This window comes from Vipera berus (genome assembly GCF_964194415.1).
Source record: "Vipera berus genome assembly, chromosome: 1".
NCBI classification, from domain to species: domain Eukaryota; kingdom Metazoa; phylum Chordata; class Lepidosauria; order Squamata; family Viperidae; genus Vipera; species Vipera berus.
In genome coordinates, this window is record NC_138202.1 from 343,508,661 (window position 1) to 343,530,929 (window position 22,269).

At 39.9% G+C, this 22,269-nt stretch overlaps 1 protein-coding gene across 6 annotated transcripts in view; it reads left to right on the forward strand.

The window, feature by feature from the left end:
- The window catches only part of ATP2A3 (ATPase sarcoplasmic/endoplasmic reticulum Ca2+ transporting 3), a 153,295-nt gene that overhangs the window by 72,761 nt on the left and 58,265 nt on the right, over positions 1-22,269 (forward strand). For 5 of the 6 annotated variants that reach the window (XR_014024653.1, XR_014024654.1, XM_081314138.1 and 2 more), the window contains exons 3-8: positions 857-939; positions 10,324-10,428; positions 12,875-13,013; positions 15,744-15,824; positions 16,416-16,501; positions 18,495-18,959. Coding sequence is in view for 4 of the 6 variants with exons in the window: in XM_081314138.1 (XP_081170264.1) it covers positions 857-939; positions 10,324-10,428; positions 12,875-13,013; positions 15,744-15,824; positions 16,416-16,501; positions 18,495-18,959 (959 nt within the window). In the remaining 2 variants the exon portion in view is untranslated. Of the gene's footprint in view, positions 1-856; positions 940-6,565; positions 6,652-10,323; positions 10,429-12,874; positions 13,014-15,743; positions 15,825-16,415; positions 16,502-18,494; positions 18,960-22,269 lie in introns of those variants that run through there. The other variant, XM_081314140.1, reaches the window with a different exon arrangement.

Sequence of the window (22,269 nt, forward strand, 5' to 3'; positions counted from 1 at the left end):
TGATTCTAATTAGTAAATTAGTGATTCTAGATTTTTCCCTGACATGTTACATTTTTGCTATGCCTGGATTTTTATTGATGTTCATGTTGGTTTATATATATTTAAAAATGCCATCCAAGAACAATTCCTTGCTTTTGAAGCCTTGGTGGAGCAGTGGGCTAATGCCTCCTTAAGTAACACCAGCTGCCTGCAAATAGTGCAGGTTCGCGTCCCACCAGGCTCAAGGTTGACTCAGCCTTCCATCCTTCCGAGGTAGGTAAAATGAGGACCCAGATTGTTGGGGGCAATTAAGCTGACTTTGTAATAATGCCGCTTGGGAGGGGTGTGAAAGCCCTAACAAGCAGGCATATACATAGAATGAAGGCTACTGCTAAGCTTGTAAGCCGCCCTGAGTCTTCGGAGAAGGGCGGGATATAAATGGGATTTTTTTTAAAAAAAGATCAATTATAAATCTCCTATTGTCAGAAGAAGGTAAAAGCATACAGAAGTTTGCAATTTTTTCCCTTCTGATAGAATTGGTTTCATCTATAGAAATGGCAGAAAAAACCGAATGTTCCATTGAGTCTGCACTTTGAGTTTGTTTTTAATTTCTAATTTATTTTTTTAATTATTATTTTTAAATTTTATTAATCTTCATTTTTTATTTTTGTCGAATGACATGTTTAAACACATCTCCTCTCACCAGCTGAAGTTTGTTCCTAATTTCCACTATTCTCTTTGCGAAGTAATACTTTCTAACAACACTTTTGAACTTCCCACCTCGCAGTTTGAGGTTATAACCCCATGTTTTTGATTTTTACTTATTTTCTGCTGATTTTTTAATTATTCTAACATGAGATTTAAATTAACTTTGTAGGAAAATCACTTCTGGAACTAATATTGGAGCAGTTTGAAGATCTCCTAGTACGCATCCTTCTCTTGGCTGCTTTTGTTTCCTTTGTAAGTATGTTTACCTCAATTGAGATTTGTTTTATTTATTTATCAAATTTCTATATCACCCATCTCACTTGTGTGCCTCTAGGCAGTTAATAGATCAAACATTAAAATGATATAAAAGCTTTAGCCAAAAACTAAGTTTTAAAAACTAACAAATGATTTCCTAGTAACTAAATGTTCAACTCATAGTACATGAGTAGAAATATGGATGCTGACCTGGTTCAATCCTCTCCAGGAGACAGGTTGCTAATCTCACAGAAAAAGCTTGAGTTTTCTAGTTGGCTTGGTGTGTGTGTGTGTGTGTGTGTGTGTGAAATATCATACCAGCCCAGAAAATTGCCAGATATCAAGTCAGATCATGGTTCTCTAGCTCAGTCCCATTTGTACAGATTTCTATGGCTGGGGTGAATGTAAACTTTTATTTATTTGTATCCCGACTTGATTATTTTTACAAATAACCCAAGGTGGCAAACATCTCTTCTTCCTTCTACTATTTTCCCCACAGCAACAATCTTGTGAGATGGGTTGGGCTGAGGTTAAGTGACTGGCCCAAAGTAACCCAGCTGACTTTCATTCTTAAGGTGGGACTTGAACTCACAATCTCCCACTTTCTAGCCTGGTGACTTAACCACTAGACCAGGGGTAGGCAACCTTGGCTCTTTTATGACTCATGGACTTCAACTCCCAGAATTCCTGAGAGATTTTGGTTATTTACATGCAAGATTGCTCCTTTGAGAATTTGGTGAAACCTATAGCCTCTTCTAAATACATAACTGGAAATTTATTGCCTCATTCACTAATTTTGGGAATGGAGCCTCCCCTCAATATAACATCTGTAAACCTATGCTGGCTCGGGAATTCTGGGAGTTGAAGTCCATGAGTCATAAAAGAGCCAAGGTTGTCTACCCCTGCACTACACCAAACAGGCTCTCAGCTTTATCCATTTATCCCTTTCAGAAGTTCTTAATATGAATATATTACAAGGGGGTTGGTCTTTGAACTTGGATGGGAAAAAATCAGTTTTGTTTCCACTGGTAGCTGAAATTTAGATTCTTGTTCAAACGTGTATTGGCAACAATTTAATATATGGCTGCTAGACTTCAAAAATGTTCTTAAATCTCACATATCTTTATAAGGTATTATCTTTTTATTGATTAATAAAAGACAGCACAGCTATCAATGTATGTGTCATTTTTGAATAATGTGGTAACTGTGTTTGAATATGATTAGTTTCCTCTACAGATATAAAACAATCTATATGCATGTATTTTATGCATTTAATTTTAAAAACATTTTTCTTAGAAGAGGCTATAGGTTTCACCAAATTCTCAAAGGAGTCCGTGATATATATATATATAAAATGGAGAATCCTTGCTTTAATTGGATTTGCTGAACAAACTTGCATGTAAATAACCAAAATCTTATTTAGATTAAATTCAGGATATGTAACATATCCTGAAAATATCTATGGGCTGCAGGTTATAGAAAGTATGCACCTCCATATTTTTGTTTTAACATTTCATATGTCTCATAATAGCAGTGGGAAATTCTGTTACCTGCATAAATACACACATAGATCTTATAAGCAGTTCTTACTTAGTGACAAGCGGATGACAGAGGGAAAAGTAGAAATGGAGGCCAGGAAAAGATAAAATTGCATGCGCTGTATAATTTTAGTTATGTAATGTTGTGGGCAAAATGCCTGCTTAAATAAGAAATGAAAGTGTTTAGACAAAGATGCAACAAAGTACCTTTTACTGGCACATACAGCTGTAGTGATCATGGGGCTCCTTGCCAGAAGAGTGCAGAAGAGCCCCAAAGCCCTCATAGTCACAGATTATGTACCCTGTTAAATGATACAGAAGACTTAGAAAAATAATGTAAATTATAACATGATCTGATACAAGATTTGAAAACAACATGAGGTGACCTTACTGTGGGCTGACTCAGTGCCTCTGCATTCTGCTCTTCTCAAGATAGTCATCTGTTGGGGATGGTATAATGAATCCTATAGTTTGCAGAGCATTGGTGATCTCGCAGGTCCTTACAACTCTATGATTCTCAAGAGACTCCAAGCCCGACTTTTGGTCTGAACTACAACTTTCTGATATATAGGAATAGCAGTTAGACTTATATACTGCTTCGTAGTGCTTTACAGCCCATGTCTAAATGGTTTACAGAGTCAGCATATTTTCCCCCAACAATCTGGGTCCTTATATTACTGACCTCGGAAGGATGGAAGGTTGAGTCAACCTTGAGCCGGTGAGAATTGAACTGCTGGCAGTGGGGAGAGTCAGCCTACAATTGTGCATTCTAATCACTGCGCCACCACTGCTCACGTGGTCCGTTATTATACCCATATATTGAATCCCTTCACACCACAAAAAAGACGTTTCGTTTGTGGTCTGTTGCCTTCTCTTCCACAGTTATCTGGCAGCTTCAGCTTGCCTGCGCTATCTTCCATGCAATTTAGCATCATGCATGCCAGGAGAATATTATTTATCCTCCACAATATACTTCAAGTTGTTTAAACATGGCATGGAACCAGGGAATGTGGAAAGGGATGTCATGTTAGGAATACAAGATGCACCAGTTAGATTGCAACACTTAGTTGTATTTGGCTGATTCCAGCAAGCAAAGCAAAATCAGATGTGACTGGTTCTTAGCTGGAATATCACTTAAGAAACCCAGTGCAGTAGATTTAATTGAAAAAATGTCCTGGAGAAAAGGCAGTAGTAAACTACTGCCATACTGTTGTCAAGAAAACTACACATCCACGTAGAGGCCAGGAGTCAAGCTCAACTCAGAGAAAGCTGGGGAGCTTCGTCATGAATTGTATGGAAATCTCAGGTGATTTTTTTTCTTATCATGATCTGCTTGTGAAGGAGCCCTATGAAAAATGAGCCAAAGGACATTTTGTGTCTATGTTTAATTTCACAATTGCCTGCTTTTTATTAGCCTAAATAATTTGCATATCTCTAATGGAATTTGCAAGATATTTTATGAAAAGAAATCCCTTAGATGTAATTTACATGGTAAAAGCAGGAACGGAAGAAAGAAATAAAGACTTCTATTTTATTTTTGAGCAGTGGCAGAGGAGTTACATTTGCCTTGTAGTACCCTCCCTGGACAAAAACAACTTTCAGGACTTTTTCTAGTGTTTTAGGTTGAATGTTACACACCTGGATTTTCTTAAGGCTGGTGAATTGCCAACAGATCTATTATCTTAATTATTCCCTCCTCCCAAAAAGTTAGACAATATGGGTATCAAATTAAAACAAAGCAACACAAACTTGGTGAGCTACAATTGTGCACAAAAAATGTGTAATCTTGCCTTAAAGTAATGGGCATTTGGCATGTTGCATAAAGAAGCATGCTCCATCCTCATTCAGCTGTTTGAGGAAGCATTTCGTATTTCCTTTAAAGATAAAAAAAAAGATTCTTTTGCATTTTTGTTTTGTTTGGGGAGGGGTTCTCCCAAGAATGCTGCTACTTCCATCTACAAACAATCCCTAACTAACGACCATTTGTTTAGCAACCTTTTGAAGTTACAGTGACACTGAAAAAATAATTTACAACAGGTCCTCACACTTAGAACCTTTGCAGCATCCCCGTCATGTGATCAAAATTCAAGTGTTTGGCAACCAAGATATATTTATGACAGTTACAGCATCCTGGCATTATGTGATTGTCATTTGTGACCTTCCCAGTTGGCGTCTAACAAGCAAAGTCAATGGGAAAAGCTGGATTCACTTAACAACTGCATGATTCACTTAACAACACTATACCATTTTAAAATGCCTTGGTAGGGCCACTCTTGGTCACCATGATATAAAAAGATGTTGAGACTCTAGAAAGAGTACAGAGAAGATCAACAAAGATGATTAGGGGACTGGAAGCTAAAACATATAAGGAACGGTTGCTAGAATTGGGTATGCCTAGTTTAATGAAGAGAAGGACGAGTGGGGACATGATAGCAGCCTTCCAATATCTCAGGAGTTGCCACAAAGAAGGGAGGGGTCAATCTATTCTACAAAGCACCTGAAGGCAGGACAAGAAGCAATGGATGGAAACTAATCAAGGAGAGAAACAATCTAGGACTAAGGAGAACAATTAATCAGTGGAACAACCTGCCTCCAGTAGTTGTGAATGCTCCAACACTGGAAGTTTTTAAGAAGAGATTAGACAACTATTTTTCTGAAATGGTATAGGGTTTTCTGCCTGAGCAGAGAGTTGGACTAGAATACCTCAAAGTTCCCTTCCAACTCTCTTATTCTATTCTATTCTATTCTATTCTATTCTATTCTATTCTATTCTATTCTATTCTATTCTATTCTATTCTATTCTATTCTATTCTATTCTATTCTATTCTCTATTCTATTCTATTCTATTCTATTCTATTCTATTCTATTCTACTCTACTCTACTCTACTCTACTCTATTCTACTCTACTCTACTCTACTCTATTCTACTGTATAGAATTTTTACTGGCTGTTTATTTTGGGTGAAGCTCCTGGAAAGACCAATGGAGAAGGGACACATGACTGTACTGTGGCTTGGGCATTTTATATTCTTCTGATGTTGGAGTTGGACAATCGTCAGCAAGGACAATTTAGACAAGTAGAAATTGTCCAAGGTAGTGTGGATAGGAGAGACAGAAACTGTCTAAAGTCAAGTTTCACCTTGTACAGTATGAAAGAACAGAACGTGTGTTATAATAATTGCAGCTTAACAACTATGGCAGAAAAAAGGCATAAAATCTGGTGCAACTCACTTAACAATCACTTTACTAAGCAATGGAAATTCTGGTGCAAATTGTGGCCATAAGTTGAGGACTGTCTGTATTTCATAAAGGCCGTCTTGCTTCTCATCAATCCTCACACTTAGTTTTGCATTAGAATGAGTGATCGAAAAGTCTCTGAAGAGAAGCAGTGGATCAATAAAGATACTAATTATGGACAGTCAGAGAAAGAAGGATTAAAGATTAAGCTGCCAATATAATATATTTATGCCAACCTGTGGTATTGTGTATCACTGTAGTCATCCTATACCACAAAGATAATTTAGTACTGTAGTATCTTTTTGCTGATCCCACTATTTCTAATTCAGCAAGGATATACCAAGAAGTGGACAGCCATGCCATAATCAAGTGTGTATTTTCAGAGATGGGCCCCTTTTCAAATGCATATATAATGGGATACAAAGTCTGCAATAATATTTTCCTTTCTATTTTCCTCCCTCCTGTTCTGCATGATTATAATAAGTGTGTATCCTGTTGGGTTTCTGTTCTTTCACCTCAACTTTATTTTCTTATTAAGATCAAAGGCTTAATCCAATAGAAACTGAAAAACCACAATATGGATCCAGATCAGTGGGGATTCAACAGCTTGTTCAATTCAGTCTGTTCTGTTTTCAAATGTAGCATTAACTCAACAGGGACCAGTTCTTTTGTCTTTTGAGCTGGCTTTCCATCAGAAGAAGGAAAATTAAACTTTGCAGCTAGGTAACTGAGGAATATTGTCCAGGAATGTTTGGCTGAAAGCAAAAGGGTTAAAAAAAAATCCCCAAATTAAGGAAGTTTCTGTTTAGAACAACTGCTTTGAAGTATTTCTTTTGGTATCAGATGTGTAGCTACAGGAGATTCGAGTCACTTCCCTCCACCTGAGAAAATTATTTGCTGAAAGAAGTTCGTTTATTTTTACTATCCACCACTTAGGTAAGCCTTAAAAAAACACAATTTTCAGATTACATTTTCCAAGCTTTTTCTGCCTCAACAACAGTCAATGGAAGCTGCAACATGTGGCAGACTACATCTGGGCAGCCAGTGGTTGTGGGCATTACATCTCCCAGCATGCCTCACTATGCACTCCACTAGTTGAGACTGGAGGAAGCCACAAGAATAATTTCCCGCTGTAGATCATGGGATGGTGACTGAATGGAAGAATGTTATTTTATTTTGACTTTTTTCAATTTGGATAGCTACACATCTCACATTTGTAGGAACCTCACAACAATTAAAACGCCAATAAAAACAGCAAAATGCAAATAAAACCAAAAGTACACTGCAGCCATACCCACTTTTAATATTTAGATTTTAGATTTAGATTTTATTAGATTTAGATTTAGAGCCTTGGTGGAGCAGTGGGCTAATGCCTCCTTAAGTAACACCAGCTGCCTGCAATTAGTGCAGGTTCGCATCCCACCAGGCTCAAGGTTGACTCAGCCTTCCATCCTTCCGAGGTAGGTAAAATGAGGACCCAGATTGTTGGGGGCAATTAAGCTGACTTTGTAATAATGCCGCTTGGGGTGTGTGTGAAAGCCCTAATAAGCAGGCATATACATAGAATGAAGGCTACTGCTAAGCTTGTAAGCCGCCCTGAGTCTTCGGAGAAGGGCGGGATATAAATGGAATTAAAATAAAATAAATAAATAAATAAATATACCGCCCTTTCCCGAAGCACTCAGGGCGGTTTACAGGACATTTTAAAATCATATCAATATAAAATACAAAGTTAAAAGAGAATTAAAAGATTAAATTATCCCTGAAAATAAAACCCCAGTTAAAATTCTCAGCCTGGGTCAGAGAGCTCAAAGAGCCAAGTCTTCAGGTCCCGGCGGAATGAGCGTAGGTCAGGGGCAGTCCTGAGCTCCACGGGCAGCTGGTTCCAGATGGTAGGCGCACCCACAGAAAAGGCCCTCTCCCTGGGTGTTATCCGCCGGCAATCTTTTACCGGCGGCACCCTGAGAAGACCCTCCCTCTGCGAGTGCACTGGACGAAGGGAACTTGATGGGAGCAGCTTTGTATTGTCCTCAAAGCCTTTTCTATTGCCAGGTTCAGTGTTTCTCAATCTTGGCAATTTTTAGATGGGTGAACTTCAATCCAAGAGTTCCTCAGCCAGCACTGATTGAGGGCTTCTGGAAATTGAAGTCCACCCATCTTGAAGTTACCAAAGTTGATAAACACTAGTTGAAGCATTAGCTGCTCATCCTTAAGAGAAAACAAGAAAATTTGCTGTTGCCATTACTCATTCTGTACTTTCTCTGTTACCTGCAATGGTCTGCCATTAGGCATTTAAAGTAGTGGCATCTATGTGGTGGGGGGAGAGACAAGATGGTGGATGTAGTAATTGTCAACGCTGCTAACATCGGATGTTCTTGCTTTGACAACAGATGGAAATGCAGCCATTTTTCCTCTATTGTTTTTAGAGTTAGTTGATGCTGGGAACGGGGATGTATATGAGAGTCCAGCTCGTCATAACAATAATAACTCAGCCGTGGGAACTCAAGGTTATTATGTCCAGAGCTGATAGAGATTTGGTGGGCTGGAGAGCTGGGGAGAAAGCCCGCGCTTCAAGTTAATTGGGGAATGTGATTTATGACTATTAATTGGAGGAGGGAATTGTGCCTTGCTACTTTGTGCCAAGGGAGGGGAATTCAGTTTTTGGCTTCTATTACGTAGTGCCAATACTTTATTTCTCGAATAAAAGATTCTTTAAGGAAAACAATGCCTCGAAGTTCTTTTGAAGAGATTCATCTGTCAGAACCATGACAGTAATATTGATACTAGTAGTCCTTGACTTATGACCACAGTTGGGATTGGAACTTTTATCACTAAACAATGTGGTTACGTGACTGCACCAGATTTTACAATCTTTTTTGGTGCAATTTATTAAGCAAATCCAGTTTCTCGATTGACTTTGCTTGTTGGAAGCTGCTTAGGAAGTCCACAAATTGCAATGATGTGACCCTGCAATGCTACAACTATTGTAAAAACATGTTGGTTACCAAGCACTCAAATCATAGTCATATGATTGTGGAGATGCTACAGTGGTCTTAAGACCAAAGACTGATTGTAAGTCACTTTTTCCAGCACCATCATAGCTTTGAACAGTCGCTAAATGAATGGTGGTAAGTCAAGCACTACCTGTATCTTAAATTGTAGTTATTACTGACAGAATATTTTTCTTGTCGTTTCTATTTTCAAAACTCTAAGCCAGGATTTTTCAAGCTTGGCACTTTTAGATGTGTGGATTCAAGTCTCAGGATTTCCCAGCCAGCATGATTTGAATTCAAAACAAGAATGGGATGGAGATAGCATCTCAAAAGGAACCCTCCCTAATTCTGTGGAATATAAAAGCCGGGAAGGGGGAAGAAGGGTTTTCAGATTTGCAAGATCCTGTTACTTTAACTTTATAATAAAGCTAGTATTAGTACTCATGGTTTTGGTTTTGCTGTTTGGACTATCTCAGAGGGTTGACAGTGGCAATTAAACCTCTGAATTCAGTGACTCTGAACCTCTGAATTAAACTGTTCTGTAGGCACTGAGCATCACTGTGGGATTGGGAATGGCATCCTCTAGGGAGCAATTAAGGGGACTTGGTATGTTTAAAAGAGAAGATTGTACAAGGACAAGATAACATTTCTCAAACACCTGAAGGGATGTGGTGTAGAAGAAGAAGTCCACAAGGTTTCCTTGGCTCCCCAGCATGTGAGACTTAAAGATGCTTAAAAATCAAGAAAGCAGACTCTGGTTGGACATTAGTAAAATTCCCTAAATAGCATGTTTCATTTTAACAGTAGAACTAAATTACCAAATGAAGTTGTAGACTTGTCTTTAATGAAAGTCTTCAGAGTTGTTTCTCAGAAATACTTTATACTCAGTAGGGCCTCGGTGGCCCTTTCAGATCCAGCTTCTGTTTTGGTAATATGAAAAAGGCTGTTTTGAAAAATCAAAATGAGGTGCAGTACAGCTGCTAGGGAAGGAAAAGGCTGAAAACTTGTTCCAGGAAGCAACTTCAATTAATTTAATTTAGAATCCTAATTTGTGGCAGGTCCCTTCCCACATTATTCCTCAGCACCCTTTTCCTTCGACATCTAGAGTGGCATTTAGGGATTGGAGGTGTCTTTGAGATTGGGGGAGGAAAGGGGATTGGAAACTTTCCTTCTATGAGGTTCTTCAGTCTGATTCATGTGAAAATTCAAGATGATAGATTTAAAGTATAAGCTAATCTTCCTCTCTGTGTTTCAAAAATAACTACGAGCAAAATCACACCTTTTTTAAGTAGAACAGCAGGTAACTTTAAAAGTTGCACCTCTTTCACAGGCGGCACAAGTTTGTTTTCCTACTGCACTGCTCCATATGTATGGATGTATATATTCAAGCATCCCCTCATCGTAGGAGGCGATGTTCTGTCTTCTCAGACAAACCTGATAGTGATTAACAATTTATCTTAAAAAAAAACTTCTGAAATTTGTTTAAGTCAGTTTTCCTTTTGGATGGGATGAAGCCCTCAGCCATGACTGCTTTTCATCTTTGTTTTTTGAGCTGGTTGTCTAAATGTCCCCTTCTCATCTCCTCCCTGTTCCCTCCTTTTCCTTTCCTTTGCAGATTCTGGCCTGGTTTGAGGAAGGAGAAGAAACCACCACAGCCTTTGTGGAGCCTGTTGTGATTATTATGATCCTCATAGCTAATGCAGTGGTAGGAGTCTGGCAGGTATGTTAACGGGCTGGTCACCTACCTGCTTTGATGTGTCTTCAGGTGGGAGGGAGGAAACAAGTTATAGCCAATTCACCTCAGCTTCAGGTGTGCTTTAGGAGTTATTTGATATAATTGCAAGTCTGAATCCAGTCTGTGTCAGTTTCACATTTATTTATTTTTTTGCAATAGTATCTGCCAAATGGAGAGGAAAAAAATCTCCCTCCCCCCCCCCATTTATCATAGAAGCTGCTTTTCAAAAGAAATTAACAGTTAGTTGGTGAGAATGGCTAAAGATATCTGAAGGAAAGCATGGAATCCTTTGAAAATTGGCCAGCTTCCCTCAGTGATTTTTTTGTAATGATTAAACAAGTTTATTTGATTTTCTTTTATTTTCCCCGCCTCTTAATCTCCATCCAGATGGCTCTGCTCTGCTCTACTCTACTCTATTCTATTCTCCCCTTTATCCTCCCCCTACTCCTTTCATTTATACCGTGTAATTCCTTCTCCTTTTTCTTCTCTCTCTGTCCCTCTCTCTCCTTCTCCTTTCTATTTCTGCTGGTGTGTGTGCACATATGAGTGGTTTCTATGTATGCAAGTATATGATCCGTACATATAAATAGGAATCACTTAATTACATCAAGGTAGTTCTTTATTTTACAGGCAATTAATTTTAATCAGGAATTTTGAATTCACTCATATGCAGTGCTTTTTTTGTAAAAGAAAAAGGTGCCAGAACTCACACAGGTCATACAACCCACCTTGCCTACCCTGCGTGGTTTCTATGACAAAAAAAGCCCTGCTCATATGACTTCTGGGTATCCCCAGAAGCTTTCTGCTTTTATTAGAATGATGGGAGTAGCATCATGCTGTCATGATACAAACTCCACACTATAGGATATTACTTTGATTAAGAAAAGGGGTGAGATTTGCATCAGTCCTATGGGAGAAGGGAGGTATATAAGTCTGATAAAGATAAAGAATGGTGTGATGCATTCTGCTCCTTCACACACACACACAAACACACACACACAGAGAGAGACATATACATCCATGTAGTTTCCACTGAGTAAGGTGTAGTGCCTGGATATGTTTATTTGAGGGGGGAAATCTCCAGGTTTCAGCTAGAGGTGAGCACCGTATGTTGACAAAAGGAAAAAGGTGGGGGTGTTTCATAGAATTTTAGTCACATATCTATTTTCTCCTAATTGTTCCTTCTATTAGGGAGGGTTGTATTAAGTGTAAGATTAACTTCCTTTTATAAAATACAATATTTATTGGAGCTTTTCATTTGTCAGTAAATGGGGGTCAATGAATCTGCCTCCTGTCCTTTGTAATCTCACACCTATAACAATACAGAATGGAATATAAAATAACCGAGTTGGAAGGGACGTTGGAGGTCTTCTAGTCCAACCCCCTACCCACACAGGAAACCCTATTCTGGACAAATGGCTATCCAATCCCTTCTTAAAAACCTCCAGTAATGGAGCACCCATAACTTCTGGAGACAAGCCATTCCACTGATTAATTGTTCTCACTGACAAGAAATTTCCCCTCCGTTCTAAGTTGGATTTCTCCTTAATAAGTTTCCATTCATTTCTTCATGTCCTGCCCTCAGGTGCTTTGGAGAATAGGTTGACCCCTTCCTCTCTATCACAGCCCTTCAAATAAATCATTTGTCTTTTCTATTCAGTTCCTGCATAATTCTGCATTTTTAAAAGACATGCACACAGATTTGTATCTATTTTTATACCAATTTCCTTTGCATAGCTCTGTGTGTATAATATTTAAGCTAAGAGATGCCATGTACTGTTTTGGATGTTGCAGTCTGAAAAATAAATGTTGGTCTAGATATTAATCCAAGTAGTTTAGGGAGTTAATTTAAAAACAAAGATCATTTTCAGCTCCAGCCTTGCATACCATCATCTCTCCTCACAAATTGATACAAACATAGAAGAGAATGCAATTTTGATTGAACACATGCCAAATTGACATTGGCTAGAAATATATTTTTGAAAGTAAAAGAGGTTACAAAAATAGCTGGGGCAACTTTTTAAAGAAGGCAGTTGAGGACAAATTTGTTCCAAATGCACATATACTAATGTTTCCAAAATAGTCATTTAAAAGAAAAGAATTATCAAAATAATCCAATATGAAACAACACGAATAATATGAACCTGGTTCAACAATCCAACCCACCAAGTGCATATTTTCAATCTGCAGAATAGCATCACAATGCTAGTCCATAGCAAGATATACAGCAGCGCTCCTGGGCAGTCACCCAAAAGACCTTGCGTGTGGTGGACACCATCTATATCTGGATAGGGTAGATCTTTTAGTTTAATTTCAACTGGAAAAACATTCTCCCCTGAGACATTCAGATTGTTTAGGGGACTTTTATGTTGGAAAAGTTCAAGTTTTAAAAAGCTCCCCCCCCCCCGTTGTTGGTTTTTTTTTTGGGCAGGAGAGGAATGCTGAGAGTGCAATTGAGGCCCTAAAAGAATATGAACCAGAAATGGGGAAGGTGATCAGAGCAGACAGGAACGGAGTGCAGCGGATCCGAGCTCGAGACATCGTCCCAGGAGATATTGTGGAGGTAGCAGGTACAATCTCAGTGTTTGGCTTGCCTTGTGTATGTAATGTTGACCTACGTTCTTATAAAATCCAGATGGAAATACCGTGTTTCCCTGAAAATAAGACTGGATCTTATTATTATTTTTTCCCTCCAAAAGAAGCACCAGGACTTATTTTTGGGATAGGCCTTACCTCACCTCTGTCACCGACAGCCCCACCCAGCCGGTCCACGTCTTCTGGGGCCTAAGTTCTGCAGCTGCATTCGGGCCTGCATTTTGCAATCAAGCCTCTCCAGAAGGCCTAAGCAGCTGAGTACCAAGTTATGGATTCTACTGAGGTCTTGTAGAACTGAGCTACTGATTGAATCCATAGCTTGGTTCTTGGCTGCACAGGCCTTCCGGAAAGCCCTGTGACTGAGAAAGGCAGGCCTGGCTGCAGAAGAGGCCTCAGAAGAAGTGGGCTGGCAAGGAGAGGTCTGGCTGCAAGGTAAGTGGGTGCAGAGTGAAGAGGGCGGGGCAGCTCCACCCCCCCACCCCTGCCTTAGCTTTATTTTTAGGTGTGTGCTTTGCCCCAAAACTAGGGCTTATTTTTGGGATAGGGCTTACTTTTGGGAAAACATGGTATGCCTGCTTATTTGCAGTCAAATGTTAGCGGCTGTAATTTACTTATGCTATAATAAAGGTTTATTAGTCATTGGGAACTTTTCTTTCTCTGAAAACTACCTATGCTACTCTGTGGCAGCAAACATAACAAATCATCTTGTAGCTGCCCTGGAATAATCTTTCATGGACTTACATCCATGCCATAACAAATTTGTAGCCTTTTAAAATGATGCCATGATTCTGTTGTTGTTGTTGTTGTGGCTTTTAGGTTGTTTCCTATATGGGCATCAACTACTCAAAGTAGTTGGCAAAGTAAAAGAATAATCATAAGAGCTACTCCCAATACTAAAACTAATAAAAATCAACTTCAAGAATATTTACTAGTGTTGGAAGACATTAATGATGAGGATGATTTAATAATATTGTATTGTTTGTGTGTTTTGTAAAGGATATGACAGATATTTATTTTAAAGGATTTAGAATCTAAAATAAAAAGCAAAACCAAAGGGATGGAGGCAAGAATATGTCATTATTCTAACATCGTGTCAGAATCCATTTATATCACATTCATAAATGTATGTTTAAAACATTATCCCCCCCCATGGATTCTGCCATCTCCCGAGGAAGGAGGAGCACATGTGGATTCAGCCTGCCTTAGGTTATTTCAAAGACCAAGGGAAACCTTTTGAACTGGGGGAACAAAGGGGGAGGGTTAGGGCATCTGGCCTGTGTCTCCATTTGAATCTGTAAAGGAAGAAGGCAATAACCATAAAGATTCGAAGTTCCCTTTTTCCCACGAAAGGGATGACACGAAGTAAAATGATGGGGGGCTGACCAAGAGTTTTGTTTCCCTAAGATGTGGATTGGGGTGGGTCCTGACACAACACATACATTGCTTAGGGATATATATATATATATATATATATATATATATATATATATATATATATATATATATATATATATATATATATATGTATATGTATATGTATATGTATATGTATATGTATATGTATATGTATATGTATATGTATATGTATATGTATATGTGTGTATATGTGTATATGTGTATATGTATATATACAGTATGTATGTATATGTATATGTATGTATATGTATATGTATATATATATATGTATATGTATATGTATATGTATATGTATATGTATATGTATATGTTGGGGGCAATTAAGCTGACTTTGTAATAATGCCACTGGGGTGTGTGTGAAAGCCCTAATAATCAGGCATATACATAGAATGAAGGCTACTGCTAATATATAGTAACCTTTTCAGGCCCAGGTCTGGAAAATAAATAGAGAGACGGATAGACAAACAGACAGAACCATTTTATATAATATCCTGGGCACCCAAATAAAGAGCTGATTTCAGTGTTACAGAAACAGTGTTGTCTCTTGCTCCTCTGGAATTCCCTCCCTCCCTCCTGGAAATATGAACAACATTCCATCACAGGAGAAGAGATGTGTGAGATACCTACTTTAAAATAAAGTAAAAGCAAAACATTATTTGAATTAGAAAAGAGCTAAACTTTTTCAGACCTTTTTTTCCCCTGAAAAAAAAGTTTGTGATCTTTTCTTTCTTACCCCATATTAGAATGTTCTGAGACTAGGTCTTTTAAATTTTGTGAAGCCACCATTTTCTAGTTTCAGTGCCAAGGAAGAATAATATAGAATCTTGCAAGACTGTTAACCCAATTACTGTTGCAACTAATTGTGGCAGTTCCTAATCCAAATTTCCACTGTCCACATATTTACCTTTAAGGAAAACAAACCTATTGGAACATATATGTCCCATTTTGCAGGAAACACTGGAGTGCTTCAAATTCCGAGTGCGTGGGAGTGTGATATAGTATCTGTCTGCAGCTCTTTAAAGCAGCTGCATCATTTCTTGGAATTGCAGTGGTTGCTATCTTCTAGGGAAAGGAGCAAAAGGTAACTTACTGAAGAGTTGTAAACAGATGCTACAGTCACATCTCCACATTCTCTGAAGCATCTTTTTGGAATCAAATTCAAAACATAGCATATACCTATTAAACACTGCTTTATAAATCTCTCATTATTTTGTAAATGACTGACGGTGGATTTCAGACACACATCATTTGTAATAGCAAACTGTCTCATTATTCTTCTTGTCTTTTAGTTGGTGACAAAGTGCCTGCTGACATCCGAATCATTGAGATCAAGTCCACAACACTGAGGGTAGATCAATCCATTCTTACAGGTAGGCATTCTGTTCCAGGAATCCCCAACCCCTGGGCCGCAGCCCACTACTGGGCCATGGCCTATTCAGAATTGGTCCATGTGAGTGGCTGGCTGGAGTGCACGCTCTCAGTGGTTTTGGACTCTTCAGCCCCTCCTCAGAGAACTTCTCTCTCATCAGAATGTGTCCCTCACGTTCTGGTGAGAGAGAAGTTCCCTGAAGATGGGTTCTAGCATGAGTCCGAAAGCTCAGAAGACTAAACCTCGTGTCAGTGACTGACCGAGCTTGGATCGTAAAGTTACATAGGCATTCTTGTGGCCTCTAGTCTAGTTGACATGTTTGTTGATGCAGGTGGGATTTGTGGTCCAAAGCATCTGGTGAACACTAGATACTTTACCCTTGAGCTCGTAAGCAGTAGAAATGAGGAAAAATCTGCCCTTCTTCCATTTTCTAGTCTTGCCCTCCCTCTTATCTCAGCATTGGATTGCATACTTGATTGTTTGTATGTGTGATCTGTAGCTCAAGTTCATTCCAAACCTGAAACGTCTTGTTACAAATTCATTCTTAACTTTTGAAGGAAAAATGAATTTCAACATTCTCTTCTTTCTGCAGGTGAATCTGTTTCCGTCATTAAACATACTGATCCAATTCCAGACCCAAGGGCTGTTAACCAAGATAAAAAGAACATGCTTTTTTCTGTAAGTGTCCTCAGCTCACCTTATAAGCCCGCCCTGCTTCTGGAACGAGGCTTCTCTGTCCACAGGTCTCTAGGGAATCACCGTGTATGATTGACAAATGGTAGAAACCTAAATAGATAATATTATGTTAGGCTATAAATAGGTAAATAGGATTCATTGTTTTTGGATGCAACCCAAGAAAAAAGCAGCACAGCCAAGAATAATCTGCAACTGATGTGCTACATATTGTTTATTGGATGTTTGTTATGGAAAAATAATTCCTCCCTCCCTCTTCCCTGCAGCTGCCCCCTAGTTTGTTGCAAATTCTTCTTGTTCAGTTAGTACAGGTAGTTCTCAACTTACTTGAAGTTACAATGGACCTTCCAAAAAGTATTTATGATCCTACTCCAAAGTTCCAACTGCCCCCCCCCCCGCTGTGCAGTCACGTGACTGCATTTCGCGCACTCAGCAACCGTCTACATTTATGACTGCTTGCAGGATCCTGTGGTCATGTGACTGCAATTTATGACATTTTTTGCTGAAAACCAGAACACCCCTTGGCAATGGGTTTGCTTAATGACTGCAGCATTTGGCTTAACGATCATGGATTTACTTAACAACCATCTTGTTTTGCTTAACAACTGCCATAAAAAAGGCCACAAAATCAGATCGTTCATGACTCTCACCACTTAAAACTAATGGGCTGACTCCATTATAGTTGTAAGTCGAGGATTACCTGTACCTGAATGTCAGTCAACCTTTTTAATGCTGAGAATTGCATTGCCCTGGACATGATCAACTGGAGAGTGGGCAAAACTGAAGTCAGCAGTGGGTGATGTCACAGAGCAAAAAGAACTTAGGTGAAATTTAGATATGTGACCCAGAGACAAACAAACAAATGTAGTTGGGAGCTAAGTTAAGCCCTTTTCTCTCCGATGCTGTCTTTTATTTTCTCCGTCTGTTACCTTCTTCCTCTTGTGCACCCAAATGCATAGAAGGTCTGAACTGTTCTCCTGTAGATAGATTATGAAGTTAATCTAAGGGCTACATATAGCCCTATGGTCATCATTCTAGTCCAATACTCCAATATTTCCTGGTTACATACTTTTGATCATTGTCAGGTTACATCAGAGGACCCAAACTGGACCAGAGAGCCACCTTTAACTTCTTAAAAGTTGAAATGTATCAGGGCTCAGCTGAAATTGGGGTAATCTCCTGAATGGGAAAATGGCAGAAAATGTGAACAAGTATCTGTCATCAGTGGATAATATGAAGCCTTGAGAGAAAAGGAAATTCAATGCTTCTGAGAAATTAGCCCTGCAAGAGAATGTAAAGCAGGGGTCTTCAAACTTGGCCCTTTTATGACTTGTGGAGTTCAACTCCCAGAATTCCTCAGCCAGGCATGCTGGCTGAGGAATTCTCGGAGTTGAAGTCCACAAGTCATAAAGGGGCCAAGTTTGAAGACCCCTGATTTAAAGACTTTGAGAGATGATTGGGTATAAATCTGGAGTTCCATTGTTGCTCATTTAGAGATTGTCGATTGTCTTTTAAGGATACTGTTTCTTGCAATACCTCACATACAAGATATAGTTTTTAGTAATGTTCATCCATGTCTTCAATACCCAGAGACCTCTAAATGTTGTTACCATATTCTAAGAAATCTCCTTAACTCAGACATGTCAAACTCGTGCAACGTATCGGGACCGTTTTGCCATTGCCGGCAATGGGGTGGGTGTGGCTTCTGCATGACGCATCCAGCCTGCAGGCTGGTAGTTTGACACCCCTGCCTTAACTGGAGAGTGATCATAATAACTATGTTTCATTTTGAGGAAATATACATGAAAATGAAAAGTTTAGCTGTTTTCTTGGCTCCACCTACTTGTCTACTATTTTTGTGTGAAGCCCTCGAAAGGTGCCATCAGGCCACAGGTAGCCCTGGTCTGCCAGAAGGTGTGCAAGCTGAATGTAGGCCTGTGTGAGAGAACCTCATCTAAATTTCTTTTCTCTTCCTAAGGGAACGAACATTGCTGCAGGCAAAGCTGTTGGTGTTGTCATTGCCACCGGAGTGTACACAGAGATTGGGAAAATCAGGAATCAGATGGTGGCCACAGAGCCCGAGAAGACCCCTCTGCAACAGAAGCTGGATGAATTCAGCCAGCAGCTTTCCAAGGTCATCACCCTTGTCTGCATTGCAGTCTGGGTCATCAACATCAGCCACTTCAGTGACCCCGTGCATGGTGGTTCCTGGTTTCGTGGTGCCATTTACTATTTCAAGATCGCTGTGGCTTTGGCAGTGGCTGCCATCCCTGAAGGACTTCCTGCAGTTATCACCACTTGCCTGGCATTGGGCACTCGCCGGATGGCCAAAAAGAATGCCATTGTCAGGAGCCTCCCCTCTGTGGAAACCCTAGGATGCACTTCAGTCATTTGCTCTGACAAGACAGGCACCTTGACAACCAACCAGATGTCGGTCTTCAGGGTGAGTCCTGAGCATCAAGTTGTGTGGGATACTGGACAGGGGTGCCAGATTAATTTCTGCATTCTCAATTTGTTGGCAATGCTTCTAGCTCGGTTAAGGGGCTTATTATTTGAAGGGGCCGCTTTTATTTGCTCTGTATTTGCTGGTGTGTTTTGCCAGCAAAACCAAGTAGTTGGAGCAGCCAACTATGTTTTCTACAGCAACATTTCTGAGCATCCACATTTATAAGACAGATGTAAAAACAGAGGTAGCATATCCCAAATAGAAGAGCTGTACCACCAGGTCAATGCTTGCATTATTGGGGTAGAGGAAGACAGGGCCCATGTGAACAGTATTTATTTAGTTGTTAGGTTTTTTTTATCCCAGCTTTATTACTTTATAACTCAAGGCAGTGAATGTACATAATACTCCTTCTTCTCCTATTTTCCCACAACAGTTCTGTGAGATGAGTTAGACTGAGAGAGAGTGACTAGCCAAAGTCACTTAGCTGTTTTTTCATGCCTAAAGCAGGACTAAAGCATCCAATCTCCTGTTTTCTAGGCCAACACTTTAACCACTACACAAAACAGTATTACAGAATTGAAAAGGGGCACATGGATCTTGGGTCCAAACTCCTTCTGAAAGCGGGAATTCAGATCTTTTCCATCCAGGAGAAAGCAGGACATATTAAATAGACTTATTTGGAAACTTGATTGATCCCCAAATGCTCCTGGAACAGCTTATGATTTAATATTGAACAATATCGTCCTTGTTCTTGGCCTTACACACACAAGGAAAAAGGGATGGGGAAGGGAAAAAAGAGAAGGGTTCTCAGCCACCAGATATTAAAACTTCTTATAAGAATTCTTATAACAACCAGATGGAAACTATTCAAGAGGAGGAAGAGTCAAAAGGGGCTGTAAAATTTAGGAGGTAGTTTTGGGTCCATAAGTCTGGTTTCAAGGCAACCTTTTGGTGATTAAGATAATCATTTTTTACCATGTAGATAATCTGCTTGGATTCATTAAATGTGTTTATGCTTTGCTCTTTTTCCTTCCAAGCTGGCCAGGGATTTTAAATTAAAATTACCTGCCTAAAAGGGCTCAGTGTTGTGTCTTGAGCTGTGTACAAAGTATGACCAAGTGCATTGTTTTTATAGCATGTAAAGGTGAACAGGTTAATTGAGTGTTTGGTCAATCAGAATACAGCTGGAAGGTACCTTAGAGCAGGGGTCTTCAACCCCCAGTCTGTGGACCAGTGCCGGGCCGTGGCATGCCAGCAACAGATCTGCACAAATGAGCAAAGCCCCATCCATGAGATGCAGACAGCAAACAAAACCACGCACTCTCCGGTCCACGGAAAAACCTCTCTCCTTGGAACCGGTCCCTGATGCCCAAAAGGTTGGGAACCTTTGCCTTAGAGGTTTTCTAGTCCAACCTCCTGCTCAAGCAGGAGACCCTATACCATTTCAGACAAGTGACTGTCCAGTCTCTTCTTAAAAACCCCCATTGATGAAGCACCCACAACTTCTGAAGGCAAGCTGTTCCACTGGTTAATTGTCCTCTCTGTTAGGGAATTTCTCCTTAATTCTAGGTTGCTTCTCTCCTTGATTAGTTCCCATCCATTGTTTCTTGTCCTACCCTCTGGTGCTTTGGAAAATAAGTTGATCCCCTCCTCTTTGTAGCAACCTCTCAAATACTGGAATACTGCTATCGTGTCCCCCTAATCCTTCTTTTCTCTAGACTAGCCAAACCCAAATCCTGCAACAGTTCTTCGTATGTTTTAGTTTCCAGGCCTTTAATCATCTTAGTTGCTCTTCTCTGAACTTTTTCCAAAGTCTCAACATCTTTTTTGTGATATGGTGATCAAAACTAGATGCAGTATTCCAGGTGTGGCCTTACCAAGGCTTTATAAAGCGGTACTAATCCTTCATGTGATTTTGATTCTATGCCTCTGTTTATACAACCAAGAACTGTATTAACTTTTTTGGCTGCTGTCATACACTGCCGGCTTATATTTAAATGATTGTCCACTAGGACTCCAAAGTCCCTCTCAAAGTTACTGTTTTGGAGCCAGGTTTCACCTAACACATACTTACACCTTTGTTTTTTCCTGGCTAAGTGTAAAACCTTTCTTTTCTCCATATTAAATTTCATTTTGTTGAATAGTGCCCACTGTTCAAGTTTGTCAAGAACTTTTTGGATTCTGAGCTTGTCTTCTGGTGGGGTGTTGGCTATTCCTGCCAGCTTAGTGTCATCTGCAAATTTGATGGGTTCCCCTTCTATTCCCTCATCTCAGTCATTTATGAAGATATTGAAGAGTACTGGGCCTAAGACAACACTTTGTTGTACCCCACTGCTTCCTTCCTTCCATGTAGATCAGGGGTGTCAAACTCGCAATGTCACGTGACATGTCATGATGTATTGCAACTTCTTTGCCATTGCCGGCAATGGGGTTGGCGCGGTTTCGCTATGATGCATCCGGCCCATGGGCCAGCAGTTTGACATCCCTTATGTAGCTGTAGTACCATTAAGAACAACCCGTTAAATACAACCCGTTTGTCAGCCAATTACAAATCCACCTGGTGGTGATGATGCATATGCCACATTTTTCTAGCTTACGAAGAAGAACATTGTGGTCTGCTTTGTCGAATGCCTTGCTGAAATCTAAGTATACTATGTCCACAGCATTTTGCTGTGATCCAATTTTTGGATTGGTGTAAAGTTCCATATTCCCCAGCTTGAATGTTTCTAGTCTAGGTACACGTAGTTCAGGTTAGACTCCATAGTTCTGAATTCTAGACAACAAAGAAAGAACCTTGACATGTGTTTGGCAAGAAGAGAATAAAAGTGCAGACAGTGCCATCCGGACAATAGCTGTGCATGTTCTGAGAAGGCTAGCTTCCATTCTGGCCTAATCCTCCAGAAAGTCATAAGCCGCCTGATGCAGTTGCAAGACATTTGCACACAAACAAAACAGCAGATTGGAGTTTCCCTTTCAGTAAAAAAGGTAAAGGTTCCCCCGCATGTGCATGCTAGTTGTTTCCGACTCTAGGGGCCGGTGCTCATATCTGTTTCAAAGCCAAAGAGCCAGCGCTTGTCCGAGGATGTCTCCGTGGTCATGTGGCGGCATGACTAGACACCAAAGGCGCACGGAACACTGTTACCTTCCCACCGTAGTGGTCCCTATTTTTCTACTTGCATTTTTACGTGCTTTTGAACTGCTAGGTTGGCAGAAGCTGGGATGAGTAACAGGCGCTCACTCTGTTACGCGGCACTCGGGATTCGACCCGCCAAACTGCCGACCTTCAGATCGACAAGCTCAGCGTCCT